Here is a 25,659-nt window from a genome sequence, read left to right on the forward strand (position 1 = left end):
CATCTGGTTTGTTGTGGAATAGAAAATGTCCACAGACTAACATTTCTGTACCATAAACTTGTTTAAAATATTAATATATTTTGTTTTGCAATGCGAATAAATTGTATAACTTATCTTGTTGTTATGTTTGATGTGTTTATAAAATTATTTCTCAATAAAGTTATACAGTGAGATTATATTTGTAATGATGAAATTATCTGTATTATTGTAACCAGGCTGAAGATTTGGAAGATGCAACACTATATTTTTTCTCTGTATGTGGTCTACTGCAAATGACTATCAGGAAGCTGTAGGTGTGAAATCAGCTAGTGAAGCCCCTTGTGTGTGCTTTAAATAAACGTTATTTGTATCTTAGTCCACACATATGATTAAGTGCAAAGACCGTGATCTCTTCAGCTCACATTTTTCATCTCGCTTCCAGATTCAGATGTTGTTATCTGAAATATTTAAACGTTGGTATAAGTGAGGAACATAAAAGAAAAGGCTTTACAGATGTTATTCTTTAATGCAGTCATTCTTATATATAAAGCGTTAAATAATGATGGATCATATAAAGGAAAATTAACTGGGTTTTTACACTGCAATATACAGTATATTGCATTTTATTTTGACCTTTCTCTTAACTGCACTCAGACTATAGGGCTCAGCAATGAACATGCAAGAATGTCATTATAAACTACTTTAAAGAAATGTAGCTTGGGTGTACTAGTATACTTCTATGGCTAGCTAGTGGTAGAAGACATTATGTACAAACATTACATTCTTCTTTCTTCTTTTGGCTGCTCCCATTAGGGGTCGCCACAGCGGATCATCCGTCTCCATACCCCCCTGTCCTCTACATCTGCCTCTTTCAAACCAACTACCTGCATGTCTTCCTTCACCACATCCATAATCCTCCTCCTTGGCCTTCCTCTTTACCTCCTTTCTGGTGGCTCATCAGCATTCTCCTACCGATATACCCCATGTCCCTCCTCTGCACATGTCCAATTATCGAGCTTCTCTCACTTTGTCTGTTTGTGCTGCCCCTCTAATAAACTAATTTCTAATCCTGCCATCCTCATCACTCCCAATGAAAATCTCAATGTACAAAAGCAAAAAAAAAAAGTGTATTAAATTATTAAAATGTATTTATTAAATTGAATGTTATAGATTCAGCCGTGGGTTCTGGTTGAATGTTTTTCTTAGACCTGGTTTTATTAGTTTTTTTTATTTGAATTTGTTCAGAATTTGAGCAATGAGCTATACAAATAAAGCGTTTAAGATGTGTTAGGTGTTAACTGAAAACAACCAGAATGCTATCTCTATTTTCTGCAAATGATTGCTACAGAAGATCACTGCAGTGTGATTACATAATGACACCCAGCAGCAATGAGGCTTGCAGCAACAGGAAGTTCGGTCACTTGACCTGCTTCTCTATATAGACCCTATTTATATTTGTACCTCTAACTGAAATTTGATGCAGCAAAATATTCCCTTTTTAAGTGGGTAGTGATAGAGAAAAGTTCTTACACTAATAATTTGAAACAGCTCCTACTCCTCTCTTTGTAGCAAGACACAACACTTTAACTACTGTTTCTATACAATTCTACAAAAAATAAGATTTCTTTATTTATTCATTCATTCATTATTCACTTAATGTTTTTGTGATATGTAAATAGAGTGTTATATTACCTATGTGTTATGCTTCAGCTCTGAGTAAACCGTATCAGATTCTATATTGGCATTGGTCTTCACTAGGTGGAAACAAAAACAAAAAACATGCATTAATCTCTGAAATAAGCTGCAACCCATACAATAAAGAATAAACCATTAATAATAATAATAATAATAATAGCATAAATAATAGCAGCTTAATGATTCAGAAAGCATTACATGTTACGGTTAATTGTTTACAGATTTTTCTTTATACTTTTTTCTGCTGAACCTTGATTTTTCTTTGCGTTTTTCTGTGGCTTGTGTTGAAGCTCAATGTAAGTCACATCATTAGGTCCCGCATCATCATCTGCAAAAACAGTCAACAAAATAAACACAGTTAGGGGTTGTCAAATAAAAACTAAATAATTAACTACCCAACCAACTAACTAACCAAATAAATACATTCATTAATGAATTAATGAATTAATAAAAAATAACAAAATAAATGAATAAGTGAATAAATAAATAAAAACTTGTGAATAATTACACATGCATGATATCTTTTCAACATGGTGCTTATGGTTAGTTTAAATTATAATGGTTTTGAACTGTTTAGCATTTTTCTCTATAAGGCACACATCAGATTTTGTTTCTGATGTGCACATTAACCGAAGCATTAATTGAAACCTTTATGTGCTGCACTGCTGCTACATGAGGTCTTTCTCTGTCTCTAAACTGACAGAAAGGGTGAAAATAGCAGGAAAACATATGTTAGTTGGTTTATATACCAGCAGTTATATCTAGAATCTTCTAATCTTTTAATCTTTTGGCTCATTATTCATATTGACATATATTGAGCATATAATTTGAATGGGATGGACAGATATGTATGGTTATAATAGTATTGTACAGTATAAGGCATTTAACTAATTTATAATAGTATATATATATATATATATATATATATATATATATACTTCGCCTTCATTTTTGCATAGCTTGTTTTCTTTATGACCTGTGAATTAACAGCCCCCCCACTGGATTTAGTTGCAGCATCATCTAATCACATAGTACAATGTTTTTTAGACAGGGTTTGGTTTGTATTTACTATATAGTGTTTATTTGAAATGTATTCCTTCAAGTGTAAATCAAAATATCTTAAATGTAAAATTAATTCTCACTTTTATCTGTATTCTCCACAGAGGCATAAATGTGTACATTTCCTACAAACACAAGAAAGATAAAGAATAAAGCAAGAACATACAACAATTACTGTAAACATAAGGAAAGGAAAGTATTTATTTATTTATTTAGTCTAACCAGACTGAAGTGGTGTGTATCCTGACTGAGAGGCCTCGGCTCCTGGGTTCTGGCCTGGTGTCAGATTGCTGTTCTGCTGTATGTCTCCAACCTTTCCTGTACGAAAAGATAGAAGGATCATTTATACACCAGATCTCAGAGCTCTTATATACATTAATGCATACATAATTTAAATGTACCAGATAGTAAAAGAAGCTCATTGATTAAACCGGAAGCCTTTAAACAAATTAAAAAATATCTATATATTTTACAAGAGTGAATTAGCGTGATGAATGTGAACCACTGCATACTATTAATGAAGGTCAAGTTAGTGTGTCATACAAAATGTAAATAAAGTCCTAATCGTAATACAAAATAGTGAAAAAATGAAGCTGTGGTTCTGCCAACTGGCAAACAATATAATTAGGGCATAAGAAGGACATGATGACAAGAAATATAGAAACCGGGAAATTAAACTTGTCACATGACTAGGTATAAACAGACTGTTAAAAACACTGAACAATACTTTTGACAGTTGAAATATGGGTGGTTTTAAAGACAAACTAATAAAGGGATAAAACCAAACAGTTTACAGCTGATTGAAATTTTTCCGCATGAATGAGCGATGCTTAAACTCTCTTTATAGAAGTACTGATTATATTATAAGCAATTTCGTGAAAATAATGATAATGATCAGACCTTTGATGGATTTGTGCCAACAGCACCAGAGCAGGATCAGTAAAAGGATAATAAACAGCAAAGCTGAACTCACTCCTACAGCCACAACTACTTTATTATTGTATCCAGATCCTGTGAGAGAAAAGAAAGAAATAAGACACGCATGGAAAAGCTGCTATCAGAACAGGTTTCAAACCTATTAGCACTGACACATTTTTTTAACACATTTATAGCCAGTGTGAGTGTTAGATTTATTATTATTATCAGTAGTAGTAGTAGCAACAATCATTAAACAATTTACAAGTTATTGATATAAAGGGAATCAGATACTTTGATAGCTGACTGAAATCCAGCTTTTCGGTGATTCTCCTCCTCTGGATGTTTACAGTAGTAGAAACCTTCATCTGACTTTGAGACACTGCTGATGGTCATCTCTCCTGTATTTTTGCTCTGAACGATCAAATTATCCTTATAGAAATTAACACCAGTGTCTGATATCTTTGTATTGTGATATTTATATAAACAGCGTAAAGTCAGAGGACGTCCCTCAATCACAGGTTGGACAGGACTGTCCAGGATCACACCACCATCTGTAGGAAAGAGAAAGAAGACATTGAAAACAGAAAGACAATACTAAAAACATATTAATGCTAGATATTGGAGAAGGGCAGCACGATGAGTAACAAGTAAAATATACTCAAATATCATGTATGATTGTTTCCTTACAGCAAATTCAATAGAGTTCAAAAGTATCATCTTAAGTTCTGTATAATGCGTCTATTACTGATGATATGATAACCAGACTCACAGTGTACTGTGATGTTGACAGGATTACTCGTTCTCCAGATTCAGACTGACACCAGTAAACTCCAGTGTGTGTGGTATAAAGTGAGCTGATGTTACATCCTGAAACTGATGAACAATCAAACCATGTCATATAGTTTGTGTATCCTCTCACTGTCCATCCATTAGAGTCTCTCTGGTTCTCACAGCTCAGTGAGAGAGAGTCAATAGTAAAATGTTGGCTTCTGCTGGGATTGATGATCAGAGACATTGGAGGAGATTCACCTGAAATGCACATATAATTTAGATTTCATTATGATTCAAAGGTTTATTTTGTTATAATGATCTTTTTTTAATGTAAAGTTTATTAATACATGTAGCATTAAAATTCGACCCAGAGATAAATGTTTGATTGCACTAATTAAAGAATGTTAAATGGTGTATTTTTTTAAATAAACATATAATATTTTACAATTACAATTATATTTTATAATTGATCAATTTGAGAAGACATGCATTATGTTCACATTCACTTATACAGTTCTGGCTGGGACTCAGACAGCAGATGATCCAAATAATTTAAGATGTTAATACACAAAAGTGTGTTGTTTAATGGCGTAATAAATTGAATAAAGAGAGAGAGATCAGATCAGGAGTGTGTGTCCCAGACATTTACAGCATTAAATCTGTCCGGATTTGTTACTGAATATTTATGGGCCTTAAAAGCTGCTGCTTCTTAGTTTTAGTTATGTAATGTGAGATATGTTGGCATAATTATTGAGCAGTAGTGTAAGGAATCATTTTGCTTTGATTTTTACACATGGAACAAATAAAGGATTTGGGCTTTATATACATCAATATGCTGAAATAAAATCACATGAACTTACTAAACCTGATTAATTAGCATTTATTTCATTATATTCTTTTTCAGTTTTTAAATGTTTTTTTCCCACTTAATTATAATAATAATAAAAATAATAATTACAAATATTTATTGATCAAGTATTTGTGATTTGATGTTAGTTAGCAATTCTTTTTCAACTACAAGGGTGACTGGATGCTACATGCTCCATTTTAAATATGGTTATACAGTATTAAATAATATGGCCCATAAATGTGTTATTCTTCATTTATTATTTTTATTATTTTTTTTATTAATACATCCATTTACACATTTATTTACTCCAATACATCTCAACACTGCTGATTTATTTCTCACCAGTAATCCACAGTGGCTGATCTTTGCTGTACTGTGAGTAATATACTTGTTCTCCTCTCACTGCTCTGCACATATAAACTCCTGTGTGGTTCAGAGAAACAGAACTGAGAGTGTAGGAGCCTCTGCTGCTGTCTGAGAGAAGCTCTGGTCTGTACCTGTAGGAACCCTGACTGTCTCTGTAGACAACATATGTGTACCAGCTGAATGTCCAGCCTGTAGAGGAGGATTTAATCTCACAGTTTAGAGTCACTGAGTCTCCTTCAGTCAGCCAACTCTGTGGAGACACACTCACGACTGCCTCTGCTGCATCTGATGAACAACAAAAAGAAAAAAAGTAGATTAATACATGGAGCTAATCTTGTTACATATAAATAATAACAAGATAAAACACACACCTGATACAATGAGAGTAACAGCATTATTGATCTCTGATCTCTGATTGTTGCTCAATCCTCTACAGGTGTATTTACCACTGTTATCATGTTTAACTGAGTTGAGGCTGAACTCCTGTGTATTGTGGTATAATGGGTTATTATTCTTATACCAGCTGTACTGCCACTCAGTGTCTCCTCCTCCCTGTATTTCACATCTAAAAGTCACAGTCTCTCCTCTGAACACATGATTATCAGGCTTTATGATCACCACAGGCTTAAGGTTCTCTGTCGAAACATAATAAATTATTAACACCAGCAAATACGCAATCAATATAGTTCTGATACCACTGGGATTAGTCTGTGAAGTCAATTAATTAGTAAAAATGTAGTATATATTTTATAGTTTTGAATATTATAATAAAGTGGTAAATCCATTGCAATCACAATATATATTTTTTTAATTTATTTTTGTGTATACTGAATTTTTAAGCACAAATTTATTGTTTCATATGTTTTATTTATTTGGTTTTGTTGTTATTGGTTTATAATAGGATTATGATCACTGAGCTACTCTAGGAAATTTGTTTTCTAAATATTTCCAAAGCTACATAGAAAAAAGCATTGTATTATGTAATGCATTACTTTTTAGACTACATATATAATTTAGCTGTAAGTTTCGCTAAACAAATAAACAAGACAAAATAAATGCTTATTTAAAAAAAGGTAAAAACTCCAGCAGATTTATTCTAGATAACATTTATCAAACTACACTTATTTAAGCAAAGTGTTGTCACACCACATACTGACTTTGTATAGTTTATAACTGTTTATTGCTCTTTTTTTATGTAGAAACATTTTATTTCATTATATTTGAAGACATCTTTGATTTATAGGATTTCTTTGAATCAGGTCTGTGTATATATTTTTAAACACTGCAAACTTTATGACTCACCAGTAACATTTACCCAGAGTGCATCACTGTAGTGTGTGTAGTAGACTGGGTTTCCTCTTCCAGCTTTGCATCTGTACTGACCTCCATCAGAGACACTGACTGATCTGATGGTGTAGGAGTGTGTTTCAGTCTCAGTCTCACGGCTCTGTGTATCTTTGCTCCAGTAAAACTTCCATCCAGCAGACTGCAGCTTCAGTGTACAGTACAGAGTCACTGAGTTTCCTGTCAGTGCAGCTCCTTTAAGGTCTGATGTGAGTTCAGGTTTAGGTTTTTCTGTAGTTGGAAATAAAACACACAGTTCACGTGCTGCTCTCAGAGTGTTATTCATAATCACTACTACTACCAGGCAAAAGCTCTTCTCATGGCCAAATGTTCACATTCTCTCTCTCTCTCTCTCTCTCTCTTTCTCTCTCTCACTCTCACACTCTGTCTCACACACACACACACACACACACACACACACACACACACACACACACACACACAAAAGTGTAACAGCATTGCTGATTTCTGAGGGTGGAGAGTCTAAGCATCTGATATTGTATCACTGTGATTTGTAATTATTATGTGTATCAGTGTATGTTACGGGAGTGTAGGATTAGACATGTTCCTATCACTGAGAGAGTCACTTCATCACTCCATGGTCTTGGCTGTCCATTCGTATAACCCTTACATTTGTATGTGTGACTCTGATAGACTTTTATAGTGTAGACATTTTCTGCAGATGTGTGAACATTATCATTATCGCTGTACCAGTGGTACAGTTCACTTCCTCTCAGAATAGTACATGTGAGTGTAACTTCCTCTCCTCTGAATATTTGGGGTGAATTCGGCTGCACAGACAGAACTGGTTTAACTGCAGGAAAAGTTAAAAAGCAAACGCACACTGTCAATGTAAATATCTGATATTCTGCAGGACAATTTACAAACACAACCTTCTCCACCTTAATACAAATCCAACATGTACACAACATAGGCAACACTTTATATAAATCACTGTGAGTGTATCCAACTCGGATCAGTGAAATAAGTATTAAAATGGAAGAGGAAATAGATAATATGATGTAACATTAATTATTTCTTTTCTGTTTATATAAATAAGAACAGCTATAAGAACTGCATTTTTTATATAAAACAAATGCAAAACACAAAATATCAAAGCAATTAAACAAGATAATCAAAACCTAAAGAATAGACAGCTACAAAGTACAACAAAATGTCTGTCACAAGTACCTGTTACAATTATGTTGAGTGTTTCAGAGAAAATATACTGCATCTATACTCTATATTTCTCCAAGGAAATAAACCACAAAGCCACTTACAGTATTTTATTTGCCCTCAGGAAATTGTTGTGTATAAAGAATTTATAAATTTGGAGGCTCAGCAATAACCAACTATGATTTTTTAAAGAAATTAGTCAGCATATTCTATCAATTTAGTGACAGTTTCACTTAATCAAGTTACTTGCAGGTAAAAACAAACATATTTTAATAATAATTTGGGTTTGAATACCCTGGAGCAGACTGCACATTTTTGGGATAAAGTCATTAAAGTCACATTAAATAGCATGTATGTGAAATATCAGAAGTGTCATTGAAAACAATAGCAAAAATAAAGCAGTTCCATACACTTATCATCATCATCATTAAATAATGCCATCAAGCTGATTCATATTTGGTCTTTGACTTGGAAACATACACACACACACACACACACACACACACACACACACACACCTGACACAGTGAGTGTAACTGCATCGCTGGTCTCTGAGGTCTGAGAGTCGTGTTGCGTCTGTCCGCTGCAGTTATATTGACCGATGTCAGACTCTCTAGCAGTAAATGAATATTCTCTGTTTTCAATGTTAGAAAGAACATCATCTTTATACCAGTTGTACGTCCACTTAGTGTCTGCATGTCCTCGTATTTCACATGTGAAAACGATTTCCTCTCCACTGAATATCTGTCCATCAGGCTGCAGAGTCACAACAGCTTTTGGTCTCTCTGTACAGTTACAACAAAAACACCATATCAGTCAAACACACCTTCTCTGTCCATCTGATATTAAATCAGTGTGATTTGTAATGATTATGTGTATTGGTGCATGTTACAGGAGTCTAAGATCAGACATGTACCTATCACTGAGAAAGTCACTTCATTACTCACTGGTGATGACAGTTCACTATTAGACCCATAACATTTGTATTTGTGACTCTGATCTATGTTTATAATGTAGACATAATGTTCAGATCTGTGAACAGGAACATCATCTCTGTACCAGTTGTACGTTTTACTTCCTCCTGGAATAGTACATGTGAGTGTAACTTTCTCTCCTCTGAATATTTGGGGTGAATTTGGCTGCACAGACAGAACTGGTTTATTTGCTGGAAAAGTTAAAAAGCAAAAACACACACTGTTAATGTAAATATCTGAAATTCTGCAGGGAAATCTACAAACACAACCTTCTACACATTAATACAATTTCAACATGTACACAACATAGGCAACATATAAATAATTCACCTTGAGCTTGTCCAACTCGGATCAGTAAAATAAGCACTAAAATCAAAGAGGAATAGAGAACTTAACAGTCACATTATTTTTTTTAAGACAAAAAAAAAAAAAAAACAGCCATAAAAACTGTATTATATCTACATGTATCAATAATGAATTGTGTTTAGGGAAATATATTTTGATGTAAAGATGTCAAGAGTGGATGCAGGGTCAATTTATTTAAAGTGAAACCATACAAACACAAAGAAAAACCCAAACGCAAAACAAAAATATCAGGATACTAGAACAAGATAATCATAACCTAGAGAATAAACAGCAACAGATAACAACAATCCTGGAAAACAAACACAAAACAATGAGTGAGCTAGAAGATTTATATGCTGGTGCTTATTAACAGCAGAAAATATGATACAGGTATAAAACAGTCATGTGATATAATCCAGTAAAGTGCAGTGTCTTATCTAAAATGTATTCAGATTTTTCAATAATCATAAAATATAAGCATCTATTCTGCTTATTACTCTTTGCTTCAGTTCATGGCAAAAATGATCTATTACTTTACATGTAAAGACGAATGAACATATTACGACTGTGCAATGTGTTGAAGAAATGTCTAAAATGACTGTCGAGTTGTTAATGGGAAATATACTGTATCTAAACTGTATATAACTTTTTGGAAACAAACCACAAAAACCACTTGTTTGATTTGCTCTCAGGATCATCAAAAACCAACCATAATTCTAATTGAAATAGTACTATCAGTATATTCTGTGTAGTTAGTGACAGTTCAGCTTAAACAAACTAGTTGCAGCTCAAACAAAACACATTTTAATAATAATTTGGGATTAGATACACTGGATCAGCCTTTTTAATTTTGGGATAAAGACATTACAATCAAATTAAAAAGCATGAATGTTAAATAGTAGAAATGCCACTGAGAACAAAAGCAAAAATAAAGCAGTTCATGTACTCATTCATACACCCCGACATTCATATAATCATTTAGTACATACAAACACACAGACACACACACACACACACAGACACACACACACACACACACAAAAAAACAAACACCTGACACAGTGAGTGTGACAGCATTGCTTGTCTCTGAGGTCTGAGAGTCGCCTTTAAACTGAATTCTATTAAATTGTAGGGAGTGAAATTCAACGGTGATTTGAAATCGAGGGAAATAAGAGTCTGTGTGGGAGTTGTGAGAGTGTAGAGCGAGAGATGTTTAATTCGCTGTGGCTAATATTCTAGTTTCATCTCTCGATGTTTATCAGTAAACCGAGTGTTGTGATCTCCAGAGCTTCTTGTCGGTGTCCTAACTGCGGTAGTGTTAAAAGTATTGGCAGAACAAAGCTAACTCGCATGGGGTAAGAACAGTGAACACCACACACTTTACAAAATGAATGATTGCATTACATAAGAATTTTTATATGTTTTGAAATGTGCGCAGTAGCTAACCGGAAACCTCGAAACACCAAATACATCACTGTCTTATGGCCATTGAAGTTTTTTATATGGTAGTTAGCCTAATGTTAGCTATCTTCCTGATTAAACACTGCTAGTTTGCTCAATACGTTAGATAAAGTCTAAGATTAAATTCTAGGGTTATTATTTATTATTTTTATGTTTATTTATATATTTCATTACATTTTTGTGCGACTAAGGAGAATTAGCAGCTGGTGTTGTTTTTGTTTTTCGCTTTCTTTTGGGTGTAGAAAGAATAAATACATACATGAATAATGAAATAAAACACAATAGAATATCCATAATTGTAATATTCCGTCTAATTTCTCTCTCACACACACACACACACACACACACACACACACACACACACACACACACACACACACACACACAATTCCTTGTAAGGGTCTTTCACTCATATAATTACTAATGCAGGAAATTAAAACTATTCGAATATAACTCTTATTTTGTCATATAACCCTTACAGTTAACTTCAGTAACCAAAATGAAAAAAATTAGTGACACAGTTGATATAATTACATGCTATCTCCATTACACACACCATTAGACTTCATTTGAGCCATCGCCTGCCCCATTATTCAAATACAAACATAAAGAAGACACTTACAGATCATTACACCGAGTGGATGGAACTCCATCCTTCCACACTGATGAACGACTGACTGATCAGTGGCCTGTGTTCAAATTACTTCACTTCCTGTGGTCACAGAGGAGTGCGAAAGACTTTTGGTGCAAGTAGATGTGCTATTTCACGAACTCTATACTCCTCAGAAATGAACAACAACAAAAAGTAATTTACAGAACATAACTTTATTCTATAACTGACCTTTTACATTTTATCTGTTACTTAATTTAGTATCATACCTGCTCTCAATAAGACGTCCAGTGAACCTTTCTAGAATGTTTTGTAAATGTAGTTTAATTTACAGTTTTTTCTGATTGCTTAAGCACATTTTTGTAACTATTGGCTATTTTGCAAAACTCTACACACAAATAAGAAAACCTTTCACCCAATTATCAAAACATTGTAGTTCTCTTGCAAAAGCGAACACAGCTAGATTAACTCTTCACACCTTCGTAAAAATGGTGTTTTCGTATCAAACAGTAAACACAAGCCATCATCTACTAAGCACACAATGTGCCAACTACACACTGATGGTATGAATACAAAACACATCTGGCTTTTGCTTTCTCTGTGTACAGATGTCAATTTGAGGTCATACTTTTGTCATAGTGTCATGTAAACATACAAGGATCCAAACTTCAAGTATTGGTGTTTATTCACACTCATCAAAACCAAGACAAAGTCAGAACACAAAATAGTAATTTCACAAAAAAAAAGAAAAAATAAAGACAATCAGCCTACATCATGCCGTCTTTCTGGGTCCGGCCACAAAATTTCGTCCACATCGCATGCAATATCCTCCAGTCCAAGGCACCGGGGAAAATATCTCCTTGAATGCCGTATCCAGGCCTGACATGATGCCTGGTCAATATCTCCACATGCCTCCTCCATTGCCTGTAAAAGGGCTACCTGTTGATGAGGATGACGGTTGTACACTTTCCAGCGCCAGGCAGAGAAGAACTGGGCCATGAAGGATGGGTGGTCTGTAAACCAGTTGCGGACCAAAGCAGCCCTATGGAAACTAACATTGTCCCATATGATGACATATCGGTTATGCTCTGGTCTCTGAACAGTTAGCATGTCATGTAAGGTGTCCAGGAATGCAATAATGTGTGCAGTGTTGTATGGGCCTATGGTTGCATGATGGTGAACAACACCATTTTGGCTTATAGCTGCACACATGGTTATGTTACCACCACGTTGTCCTGGGACATTGATGATGGCACGGTGTCCAGTAATGTTCCTGCCACGTCTCCTGGTTTTACTGAGGTTAAAACCGGCCTCATCTACAAAAAGCAGCTCATGTCCCATTGCATCTGCTTCTAGTTCCATTACTCTCTGGACAAGACAAAACAAATGCAACACATCAGGCCCATGCACAGCACTACAGTATGCACTTCCAAATTCAGAACCAATGACACTATAGCTTACCTGCACATAGTCATATCGCAGTTGCTTTACACGTCCTTTGTCCTCTGTGTTTCTCTCAAAAGGAACTCTGTAAATTTGCTTCATTCTTATTCTGTGGCGCGCAAGTACACGACTTAGTGCAGAAATGCTTACACTGCGTATATTTTGAAAGATGGTGTCATTATCAATTATGCGCTGCTGTATTTCGCGCAGTCTTATTGCATTATTGGCAATCACCATGTTCACTATATGGGTCTCTTGCTCTGGAGTGAACATTCTTCCTCTGCCCCCAACATCTGGACGTCTAGCAATTCTGTAAAGTAACAATTTCAGTATTTTTGCATGTATGGTACTGTTGTGTTTCTCATTAGAGTATGGCAGTGCTACAAAGTACTTACCGATTCTCATTTCGAAATGTCCTAATGATGCTTGCCACAGTGTAGCAGCTCAAATTAGGCTGAACCGTTGGCCAGCTTCCTCAGGGTCATCCCATGGTTGATGACATGGTCCACTATTGTAGCTCTGATGTCATCAGTTATTCTATTTCTTACTCTTCTTACCCTTCCTCTTTCCCCTCCTCGTCCTCTTCTTGCTTCCTCTAACTTCCTCTAACCCTCTTGATTCTTCACCTCCACGTCCTCTCCATCGGCCTCCTCGGCCTCCTCGGCCTCTTCTTGCTCCTCCTTGTCCTCTTCCTCCAACTTCTTTACCTCCACGTCCTCTCCCTCGGCCTCCTCGGCCTCCTCTGATTCTCACTCTTCTCACTCTTACTGCTCCTTCCATTGTACTCCACACAGACAGCTTACCTGTGGCTTATTTATAGTGCTTAGGCTGATTGCAAAGTGAACTAATTATCTAAAACAGTTTTCACATGTGAAAGTGTGCCAGACAGTTGGCAAAATAGTGTTAATGATAGCCATACATGTGTATAATTTTGCTAGGAGTGTGTTGGAAATTTGGTAATTAAGTGTAAGCAGTGAGTTGTGTTTAAAGTTCTGCAAAAAGAGTGTTGTGCAGTGAATTGTGCCTACAGTTTTGCAAAGTGTGTGTTACAAAATTGCAAACTGAGTGCAAAGCAATGTTTGTGCTTTTAGTTTTGCAAACTCAGTAAATGGTTTTGCTATACGTATTAATAGTTTTAGAAATTGTGCTACAAGAATCACAATTAGCGCTTGATATAGTTTATAAATTAAAAATATATACAAATTTGCGACATCACAAAATGGGGTATTTATATAGTGGTTTCTATTAATATAGAGACCACTGGAATTAAAATGAAACAACTCAATGAACAGATTATTTTTTAAATCTTAGAAGAGACCCAGTGAGTGTGTGTGTGTGTGTGTGTGTGTGTGTGTGTGTGTGTGTGTGTGTGTGTGTGTGTGTGTAAAATTGTATATGAATTTTGTATTAGCAGTTAAGTGCAGCAAGTACAATGTTCATAATAACTCTTTCCTGCACAGACCACAATAGTCACAAAATCTTCCAGGAAAAAAACAGAAACTAACCACACACACACACACACACACAAACACACACACACACAAACACACACACACACACACACACACACACACACACACACACACAAACACACGCAAACAAAAACAGGCACATACTTTTTTTCTGGTCTCTTAATGCCTGATATATGATTCTTGTAACTGCTCATTGTGAAAATGAACTATGAAGGTAGTTTAGTTTTACATACAAATTAAAAAGTATTCACACACTAGATCTTATTTAAAAAAAATATATCAACTAGAGAATGATGGGAAAAGATTATAGAGAATAACAAGAAGTGCTCATTATTTGAAGCATGTTATTGTACAATGTGGTTGTTTATAGCTGTTAGAATTGGGTCTTTTAACAAAAATTTAAAAGTAAATAAAATTAAAGGAACCATTAAATACAATTAAAATCGGCTTTGCAGTTTATTGGGTAAAACAAAGCTCAATAACAACAAATTCTTTGTGGCAGGACTTACTCCTCCTGCTGGTCAGAGACTGAACTGCACCTGAGCAGTCTTACAGCTGCTTTACAGATGGAAGACATTCAACTCTTAGTGTATTGCTTGATTTTTTAGAATCAAGCAAACAACAAACAAACTGACAACAACAACAACAACAATACTACTACTTATACTACTACTAATAACTATAATGGTTTACTGCCAAAAACATCCTGTAATTTAGAATGTATTAATGTGAGCTGGTTCACAGGATTTCACCACTAGCCAGGATAATGAACATAAATAAAATTGATGACTTAGTCAAAGTTGGAAACAGCTCCAAGTATAAAATTTTTAATGCACAGATTTATTTACATGCATGTGAATTCTGAGCCAACATTTAATTCAGCTTTATTATTTATTATTTAATATAATGTAGAATATCAGGGTGAAGGGGGTACTGTTTTATAACAAATGGTCAGATGGGAACAAGTAGGATATAACAGCTTTTGAAAGGGATATTTGTTATGTAAGAGATCTATTAATATATTAATTATTAAGGATCATCTTTTTAAAAACATTAACTATATTAAAAAAAAAGTATTGACCCTCATTAAAATCACTGTTTGACCTGGTATTATGGGATAAGATCCTATTGATGCTAATTATGCTGTAGAAATATATGCCTGGGAAACAAGAGAGCAAAATTGTCTGTGTTTTCTTGGTAGGTGAGATGGCAAACACTCCTGCTACCTTTTCAGTCTTGAGATGAGTGTCTATAATTTTTTTTGTAAGTGTTTATATTGGGTACAGCCATCTGCAGTGATTGCTCTGTAACTACCTCTGGATAGATGTGAATTAAATTACTGCAATATTTGAGGGGCATCCATAACCCTAACAAACCTATACACTAGTTCACCAAACAAAATGGGCAGCATAAGAAAAGGCTTTTGTTCATGAATATAAACAACTGTCACTCACCTTAAGTGGAACCAGTTAATATCATCATTTTATTCACCATTCATGTGAGTTCCAACCATCTAAATGCATTTCGTTGGCACCAAAATGCATTCATCCCTCAGAGGCTGCTAAGCGAGAAGCTAAACAGCACACAAAGCAATGCTCTACAGCTATGTGAGCCATCATCAAGTATTTTTGATTGTAAAGTATTATTAAAATAGTCTTATTCTGCTGATTCGCATCTGCACCATTTCAAGATGGATTATTATTTGCAGCTGGTTTATTGAGTTACAAACAGTGTGAGCGCCATGACGACGTACAAAAATACTAAGAAAAACTATACATTTGTAAATAAAAACATCAGTCGGTGATGCTCATTAAAAAAGGCATTATACCCTCATTTTACTGTACAGAGCAGGCAAAATGTTTATATATAGTGAGTCAGTGTGTTAATGTAAATAAATTACTGAGCTATTTTAATAAAAGTCCTGGTTGATTTAGTCAGTGTGTCAATTTGTGTTATTTATAATGAAATTATAATCTTATACCTACTCAATTTAGCATTTAATAAGAAAAATATTATCAGAAAAAAAATTATTATTTTACAGTGTTGCCTAGTAATAATAACATGTCATGGCCAAGAAAGAATGAGAAGCTGGTTCAGATGACCTTTCATACCTTTTTTATAAAAGTACTGATAACAGTGATTTTTATGAATAAAAAAGGTTAGAGATTATATTTGTTTCAAGTGCTTTTTAATTATTCTGGAAGGTCCAGAAACAGCCCTGTTCAGCCCCAAGCACCTTCTGTTCTCTGATGGAATCTAAATACAAGCACAACAAACTGAAAATCACCTACAAAATACATATGTATAGTTAAACATAAGTCCGTTAAATTCAATTTCTATTGTTAAAATCTATAAGTGAAATCTATAATACATGCTATACATTCAGCTGTGGGTTCTGGTTGCATGTGAAAGTAACCAGAAAGCATATTATTACTGTCTGTTGGTAAGTGCTGCTGTATGAAAGGTAACTTTATCTTACCTATGAGTTTTCCTTCAGCTCTGAGTAAACAGTATCAGATTCTACATTGGTCTTCACTGGATACAAACAAGAAACACTGAATTAATGTCCACAGTCAACTGAAACCCATCCAAATAGACATATATTAAATATACAAGATGTATAAGATCTTAATATATTCATATATAAGAAAATATTAATGGTTATGTGCATCAATATTTTTCACTAATGTACCTTGACTTTCCCTCACTTTATTCTGTGGCTTGTGTTCAAGCTCACTGTAAGTGACATCACTGGGTCCAGCATCTTCATCTGCAGAGACAGAAAACAGAACAAAATGATCACAGCTAAAGATTTGACAAAAAGAAATTAGGGAATTATAGGTGCATGATGGGATGTAACCGAACCCTGATACCATTTAAATGTTAATTGTCAAATGTAATGAGTGTCATTCATACATACATACATACATACATACATACATACATACATACATACATACATACATATTTGATGTAAAGTTTAAACATACTCCACCTTTATTGTGGTATGGCTTGTTTTTCTTTAAGACCTGTGCATAAACTGCCTCACTGGGTTCAGCTACGGCATTACCTAATCACAAAGAACAATATGGTAATCAATATACGAAATCTATTATTTCTTCTATTGTTTGTGGAAAAAAAAAATCTGACTTTTATCTGCATTCTTCACAGTGGCATACATGTGTACATTTTCTGTAGAAACAGGAATGAAAAATTAAGAAAACAACAGAGATTTACTGTTAATAAGAAAATACTCATATTTAATTACTTTACACATAGGGAAAGTTCATTCTCTGACCAGATTGAAGTGATATGTATCCTGACAGAGAGTCCTCAGCTACTGGGTTCTGGCCTGGTGTTAGATTGCTGTTTTGTTGGATGTCTTTATTCCTTCCTGTAAGAGAAGACATTTTCTAAATTTGCTTAATTTACAAGCCATATATATATATATATATATATATATATATATATATATATATATATATATATATATATATATATATATATATATATATATTATACCAGTGGCGGATCTCTAGTAGCCTAACCTCTTTCAGGCCTACTTACATATAGATATCTATATCTATATCTATATCTATATACAGTGAGGAAAAGAAATATTTGAACACCCTGCTATTTTGCAAGTTCTCCCACTTAGAAATCGTGGAGGGTCTGAAATTGTCATCGTAGGTGCATGTCCACTGTGAGAGACATAATCTAAAAAAAATCCAGAAATCACAATGTATGATTTTTAACTATTTATTTGTATGATACAGCTGCAAATAAGTATTTGAACACCTGAGAAAGTCAATGTTAATATTTGGTACAGTAGACTTTGTTTGCAATTACAGAGGTAAAACATTTCCTGTAGTTTTCACCAGGTTTGCACACACTGCAGGAGGATTTTGGCCCTCCTCCACACAGATCTTCTCTAGATCAGTCAGGTTTCTGGCCTGTCGCTGAGAAACACGGAGTTTGAGCTCCCTCAAAGATTCTCTATTGGGTTTAGGTCTGGAGACTGGCTAGGCCACGCCAGAACCTTGATATGCTTCTTACAGAGCCACTCCTTGGTTATCCTGGCTGTGTGCTTCGGGTCATTGTCATGTTGGAAGACCCAGCCTCGACCCATCTTCAATGCTCTAACTGAGGGAAGGAGGTTGTTCCCAAAATCTCGCAATACATGGCCCCAGTCATCTTCTCCTTAATACAGTGCAGTCTCCTGTCCCATGTGCAGAAAAACACCCCAAAGCATGATGCTACCACCCCATGCTTCACAGTAGGGATGGTGTTCTTGGGATGGTACTCATCATTCTTCTTCCTCCAAACACGTTTAGTGGAATTATGACCCAAAAGTTCTATTTTGGTCTCATCTGACCACATGACTTTCTCCCATGACTCCTCTGGATCATCCAAATGGTCATTGGCAAACTTAAGACGTGCCTGGACATGTGCTGGTTTAAGCAGGGGAACCTTCCGTGCCATGCATGATTTCAAACCATGACGTCTTAGTGTATTACCAACAGTAACCTTGGAAGCGGTGGTCCCAGCTCTTTTCAGGTCATTGACCAGCTCCTCCCGTGTAGTTCTGGGCTGATTTCTCACCTTCCTTAGGATCATTGAGACCCCACGGTGAGATCTTGCATGGAGCCCCAGTCCGAGGAGATTGACAGTCATGTTTAGCTTCTTCCATTTTCTAATGATTGCTCCAACAGTGGACCTTTTTCACCAAGCTGCTTGGCAATTTCCCGTAGCCCTTTCCAGCCTTGTGGAGGTGTACAATTTTGTCTCTAGTGTCTTTGGACAGCTCTTTGGTCTTAGCCATGTTAGTAGTTGGATTCTTACTGATTGTATGGGGTGGACAGGTGTCTTTATGCAGCTAACGACCTCAAACAGGTGCATCTAATTTAGGATAATAAATGTAGTGGAGGTGGACATTTTAAAGGCAGACTAACAGGTCTTTGAGGGTCAGAATTCAAGCTGATAGACAGGTGTTCAAATACTTATTTGCAGCTGTATCATACAAATAAATAGTTTAAAAATCATATATATATTTCTGGATTTTTTTTTTAGATTATGTCTCTCACAGTGGACATGCACCTACGATGACAATTTCAGACCCTCCATGATTTCTAAGTGGGGAACTTGCAAAATAACAGGGTGTTCAAATACTTATTTTCCTCACTATATATATATATATATATATATATATATATATATATATATATATATATATATATATATATATATATATATATGTTGATAGCACTAGGACCAGCTAGCAGGCGCACAGTATTGTCTGTATTTTCACATCCTTTGATTCGATGTTCAGAGAGTGCACTAGTCAGAGCTGACTGTATGTATCAAACTGTACAAGCTCAAATATATTCATGTGGATTTAATAGCTGTTTTTTAGTCCTTAATGACTGAAAGAGAAGTTGATTTGGTCGCAGATATATTTACAAGAATAATTATAAGACGGATTTAAAAAAAAAACTGGACATTGTGAGGAAAGGTCGGCCACAACAGTTCAATAGAAATTTTGAAATTTGGAATGCACAGAAAGAATGCACAAAATAATGCATGGAAAACCCGGGTTTATTTTATTTTCTAGAGATGATGTATGCGGGCAGCTCAGCTGTGGTTGCAGTGAAAGGAGAATTGTTGAATTAAATTGTGTTTATTGAATTTCTTGGAATAATAATGCCATTTATTCTCATCATTTGAGAAAACTGTTTATGATGCAGCACTCTGTTATGTCTGGGTCTGGGTCACATCTATGTCTGGGTTTCTGTTTAATATTAATCATTTTTATAGATGTTGCATAAAAATAATGGTATTAAGAGTTGGATTGATTCAGGTAAGACACCACTGAAGGCCTAGGTGTAAATTGCGTGGCCCACCATTGATTTACACAATACACCTTCTACACCTGTCTAAACTTTATCAAACTGGATATGAACAAATGTCTTTGTAAATCATTTTCAGGAGACTTTACTCACATTATTTGTACCAGTCCAGTTAGTAATAAAATCTGAATAACATTCATAAAATTAGCACAATTATAATCATTTCAGTATTGAAAATAATGGTATTAGTTTTGTGTTTGTCATTGAATATAAGTCTGCTCTTTCAGGAATGAACTTGATGCAGTTTAAAGCTGATTACAAGCATTTTGATTCAGCAATGACTGAATATTTTATACAAGCGCTGATTATAGCTAAAAACAAAAGGCTCAGACCTTTCCTGGATTTGTGCCAACACCACCACAGCAGGATCAGTAAGAGGATGATAAACAGCAAGGCTGAACTCACTCCTACAGCCACAACTGCTTTATCAATTTTGGGTTCAGGAACTATAAGTGAGGAAAGAAAAAGACACAAATGAACAAAAAAGCTGCTGTCAGGTAGTTCATATGTCCTTTAGATTATAACTTGCTTCCACACAAGTCCCTCAAATGTCAGGCTCTAAACCCCTACTTTTCAATAAGTGTATATGAATCCACTAACCCAAAACATTCAAAAACATATTAGCTTCCAGTCTTAAGCAGAAAACACTCAGATTTATCACATCATAAGGATGATATTGATATTACTTTTAAAGCTTCTACAACTGTTCATAATCTAGTTATAATTTTTATATTTGAAACTCTGTATTAGGACACTGACAACAACTCTGATTTTAAGAACTTTGTATGCTTAAGTTGAAAGATGGTGAAATACTGCTTCTTGATTTCATCATTTAAGTAAAGATTCAAGAAGCTTTTATTGTCATTTCAACCCTATATAGGTGATTCAGTTCACAGTGAAATAAGACACTGTTCCTCCAGAACCATTGTGCTCCTTAAACAACAAAAAAAACCATCAAGTACATAACAGAAAAAACAATGCAAACAGTGCAAGACAAGACAGTGCAGTTCTCTGATGGAATCTAAATACAAACACAACAAATTGAAAATCACCTATAAAATACATATTTAAATGTATAGTTAAACATTAGTCCACAACACAAGACAGTGTAGGACAAATACACAAAAAACAAAATAGCACTACAGTAAACCTACTGTATATTATACAGTACAGTGTGAAAAAGAAAACTGAGCACAGGAGTGTACTTGTAAATAAACACAAATGTAAACACAAAAGGTGTGCAAAACAGTAATAGTAGCAGTGAAATTATTGTGCAAAAAACAGCATGTAAACATTTATTTTATAATAAAATAATATAATATGGGTGGCGATGAAGACATGGATGTGTGAAATAAGTATGAGTGTGTGTTTGAGCTCAGATTTGTAGCAGCTCAGTACACACACTGTAGTGAGTGTATGCGAGTTTCAGTTCAGTTTTGTGTGTTGAGGGGCCTGGTTCTTTTTATTTCTGGTAAAACACTTCATAGCATCTTCATGTTAAAAATACATTCGCTGTAGCTTTACCAGGAACACATTAAATCTGTACCATTAACACCAGTTCCCATTTTATAAATATATATATAAAAAAAAAAAAGAAAAAAAAAAAAAAAGAAAACTCTTACTTCTAACATATGAAGCAATGCATGGTCACAATCTAAAAATACATCATGGCTTGTTTTAGGACCTAATCTAATCTGCTAATGGTTAAATGCTGACAAAAATAAGCTGGAGATATTGTGCCACAAAATGCCAAATACATTTAACTGCATTTACTTCAACTTAAAACCATCTGTTCTACACATTTAAATTTTTCGCTTCCTGCAACTCTTTTTTGTAGTATTAAGCACTGCATGCTAATTGGAAAATTTTCTACATGTACATCTCCTTTTTCTTCTTTTTCTTAGTAGTACTGCAACTCTCTTCAATCTTTGTGTTTACAGAGGCAGATTTTAACTGAAATAGTACGTATTCGACATTCTTCTTCTAGTCTTGTTCTGGATCATCCAACCATTTTAAGTCAAAATCATTACCATGGCTGTTTCTGAACATTTGGGGTCCTATGCTACTACCTCAATGAATAGTTTCATAAACAATAATATAAAAGCAAATAAACAATATGTTAAGTTTAGATAATATGTTTCAGGCTTTATCTTGGCCAACTCAGCAAATTCTAAAAGAAGAGCTAAAATAAAAAACTACAATAACTATGATTATTATTATTATTATTATTTATACCTATTAGATCATTAAATCATATAGTGTATATTGTAATACATGTTCAGAGATTAAAAACTTATGTTTTTAGAAATTTAATATTAAACATGCACTTGAAAAAGAAACATGAGGTTGGTCAGATTTTAGACCAAATATTATTTATAGTTTGTATAAAGATTTAAGTATATATAACTAAGTATTTATAAATACATTCCTCACACTAAAATGTGATTTCATTGTATATTATAGATTTTCAAACACAAAAATATATTATTTTTGTATACATTTTTGATTTTTTAAGATTTTTTGAAGGAACACTGAGGACTTTCTAACTCACCAGTAACATTTACCCAGAGTGCATCACTGTAGTGTGTGTAGTAAACTGGGTTTCCTCTTCCAGCTCTGCACCTGTACTGACCTCCATCAGAGACTCTGACTGATCTGATGGTGTAGGAGTGTGTTTCAGTCTCAGTCTCACGGCTCTGTGTGTCTTTGATCCAGTAAAACTTCCATCCAGCAGACTGCAGCTTCAGTGTACAGTACAGAGTCACTGAGTTTCCTGTCAGTGCAGCTCCTTTAAGGTCTGATGTGAGTTCAGGTTTAGGTTTTTCAGTAGTTGGAGATAAAAAACACAGTTAATGTGCTGCTTTTAGAATGTTCAGAATCACAATCACTACTGCACTACTAATCCAGGCAGAGACATGATACATTGCAAAAGCATTTGTCATGACGAACACACACACACACTCACAAGCACACACACACACACACACACACGCACACACACACACACACACACACACACACCTGACACAGTGAGTGTAACAGCGTCACTGGTTTCTGAGGTCTGAAAGTCGCTTTTCCTCTGTCCTCTGCAGTTGTATTTACCACTGTCAGACTCTAAAGCAGTAAATGAATTTTGACATTTTTCACTGTAGCTGGAAATCTGATCATCATTGTGACACAAGTTGTACATCCACTCAGTGTCTGCATGTCCTTGTATGTCACATGTGAAAGTGACTTCCTCTCCATTGAATATTTGTCCATCAGGCTGCAGAGTCAAAAAAGCTTTTGGTCTCTCTGTACAGTTACAATAAAAAAAAAACATATCAGTCAAACACACCCTTTTCTGTTAATGTGAAATTGAAGTGAATTTCTAATGATTATGTGTATTATTGCATGTTACAGGAGTGTAAGATCAGACAGGTACCTATCACAGAGAGAGTCACTTTATCACTTAATGTTGTTGACCGTCCACCATAAGACCCGAAACAACTGTATTTGTTACTTTGATCTATGTTTTCAGTGTAGACATAATGTTCAGAACTGTGAAAATGAACATTATCTCTGTACCACCGGTATGGTCCACTTCCTCCCGCAATAGTACATGTGAGTGTAACTTTCTCTCCTCTGAATATTTGGGGTGAATTCGGCTGCACAGACAGAACAGGTTTAACTGCAGGAAAAGTTAAAAAGCAAACACAGTGTCAATTGCAGGACAACCTACAAACACAACCTTCTCAACCTTAATACAAATCCAGCATGTACACAACAAAGGTAACATATAAATAAATCACCTTGAGCTTGTCCAACTCGAATCAGTAAAATAAGCACTAAAAGGGAAGTTGAACAGAGAATAAGATGTAATGCCCCTCTTCATTTAGAACACTAAATAGAACAATATCAAATATTGTAAAATCCATGAAATTCATTATATTAACACAGTTTCACAGCGTTTCGTGATATAGTAACGAAATTGTATCTAGTGATTCATGTTCATAGACATAAATCTCCCTCTTTTTTTGTGTTACTCACAAAAAAAAAATGATAAAAGAGACAAAAGAAAAAGATAAAAGATCTGTTTCAGTAATGAATGGTGTTTAGAAGAATCTATTCATTGCTAGGTCACAGTGCTGCTCTTTAATGTGTCATGTATAAATGGATCTGCGAATCTGAAGCTTAAAATTGCAACACTTTTTTTTCTCTTTGTCTCACATGATAAATGTGCTGATGTGCCCTAAATCTATGATGCAATACTGGTTGTGGTGTCATAGATTGGGGAAACAAAACTCTATGATGACATACATGCTAGGGCTCTGCAATGTGCCTAAAAATGTCAGAAATATATTGTATTTAAACTCTAATTTAATTTTTACCAGAAGTAACCACAAACCCAGGTTTCATTTGCCCCAAGCAAATAGCTTTGTCTAAAATATTTATACATTTGGAGGCATTAGAAAAGCAACCTTGGCAATAAAAAAGTATGTTCAGTATATACTTGGTAGTTAGTGGCGGCTTAGCTAAACAAGCTAACAGCTCTAAAAATAAAAATAAACGAATAGTTTAAATGATTGGATAAATTGGTGCAACCACATTATTGGAGACTAAAGAAACTAAAGACATTTAAGTTGCATTAACGAGCATATCTGATTAATAGCAGCACTGTCACTGAGAACATACACACAGACAATTCAAAAATTCCTTAAATAAAAACCGAGATATTTACTAGCTAGTTTTTATCCCCCCTCCAAAAAAACTTACGTTACCTTTTTCCTTTTTCATCATAATTTCAACAGTAATCATTCTGATGAAGTAATCTTAATTACATACTTAGTAAGAAGAAAAGAACATTCAAGCTAGAACCTGATCCATGCTCACAAGATTACATAACTCATCACTGTGATTAGATAGACATAACACTTCCAAATCACATTTCCTAGTTAATTACACATGCATTTGCTTTAATATCTTTGTAATGGCCTCCTACTGACATAATTATTATTTGAGCTTATTAACACTACTCTACATATTAATCTAACACTTACTTCAATACGTTTATTTCACTGATAAAACTAAAATGTGTACAATTTTGAAATTGTTCTAATTCTATATTAATCTCAACACACATGCCATTAGACCCCATTTGAACAATATTTTAATTCACCATTTATTCAAATTAAGACAAAAAGAAATGTATACTCACAAATCATAGAGTAGAGTGGATGGAGCTCCATCCTGTCACACTGATGTATGCCTGACTGATCAGTAGCCTGTGTTACAGCCCATTAACTTCCTG

The 25,659-nt window shown here is 34.7% G+C and overlaps 2 protein-coding genes across 2 annotated transcripts; both read right to left on the minus strand.

Annotated features, from left to right (window-relative positions):
• Positions 1-384: 384 nt before the first annotated feature.
• LOC124387531 (Fc receptor-like protein 5) lies at positions 385-25,659 on the minus strand. The gene is given in 29 exon segments (XM_046851941.1): positions 385-437; positions 1,672-1,733; positions 1,910-2,002; positions 2,817-2,858; positions 2,956-3,051; positions 3,634-3,744; positions 3,943-3,984; positions 3,987-4,202; positions 4,421-4,453; positions 4,456-4,680; positions 5,615-5,923; positions 6,010-6,273; positions 6,941-7,213; positions 8,677-8,943; positions 9,075-9,323; positions 9,463-9,498; positions 11,561-11,627; positions 13,618-13,728; positions 16,946-16,998; positions 17,156-17,233; positions 17,459-17,533; positions 17,614-17,655; positions 17,762-17,857; positions 20,702-20,815; positions 22,921-23,193; positions 23,391-23,663; positions 23,794-24,039; positions 24,161-24,196; positions 25,567-25,659. Coding segments are annotated over 28 exon segments (3,813 nt in total). The 5' UTR covers positions 25,598-25,659; the 3' UTR covers positions 385-437.
• On the minus strand, positions 11,941-13,422 carry LOC124387234. The gene is made up of 2 exons (XM_046851460.1): positions 13,010-13,422; positions 11,941-12,916 (listed from the first exon to the last, which is right to left on the minus strand). Exons 1-2 carry the CDS (start codon positions 13,394-13,396, stop codon positions 12,311-12,313), a joined length of 993 nt encoding a protein of 330 aa, XP_046707416.1. The 5' UTR covers positions 13,397-13,422; the 3' UTR covers positions 11,941-12,310.

This window comes from Silurus meridionalis, chromosome 6, assembly GCF_014805685.1.
Source record: "Silurus meridionalis isolate SWU-2019-XX chromosome 6, ASM1480568v1, whole genome shotgun sequence".
Classification (NCBI taxonomy): domain Eukaryota; kingdom Metazoa; phylum Chordata; class Actinopteri; order Siluriformes; family Siluridae; genus Silurus; species Silurus meridionalis.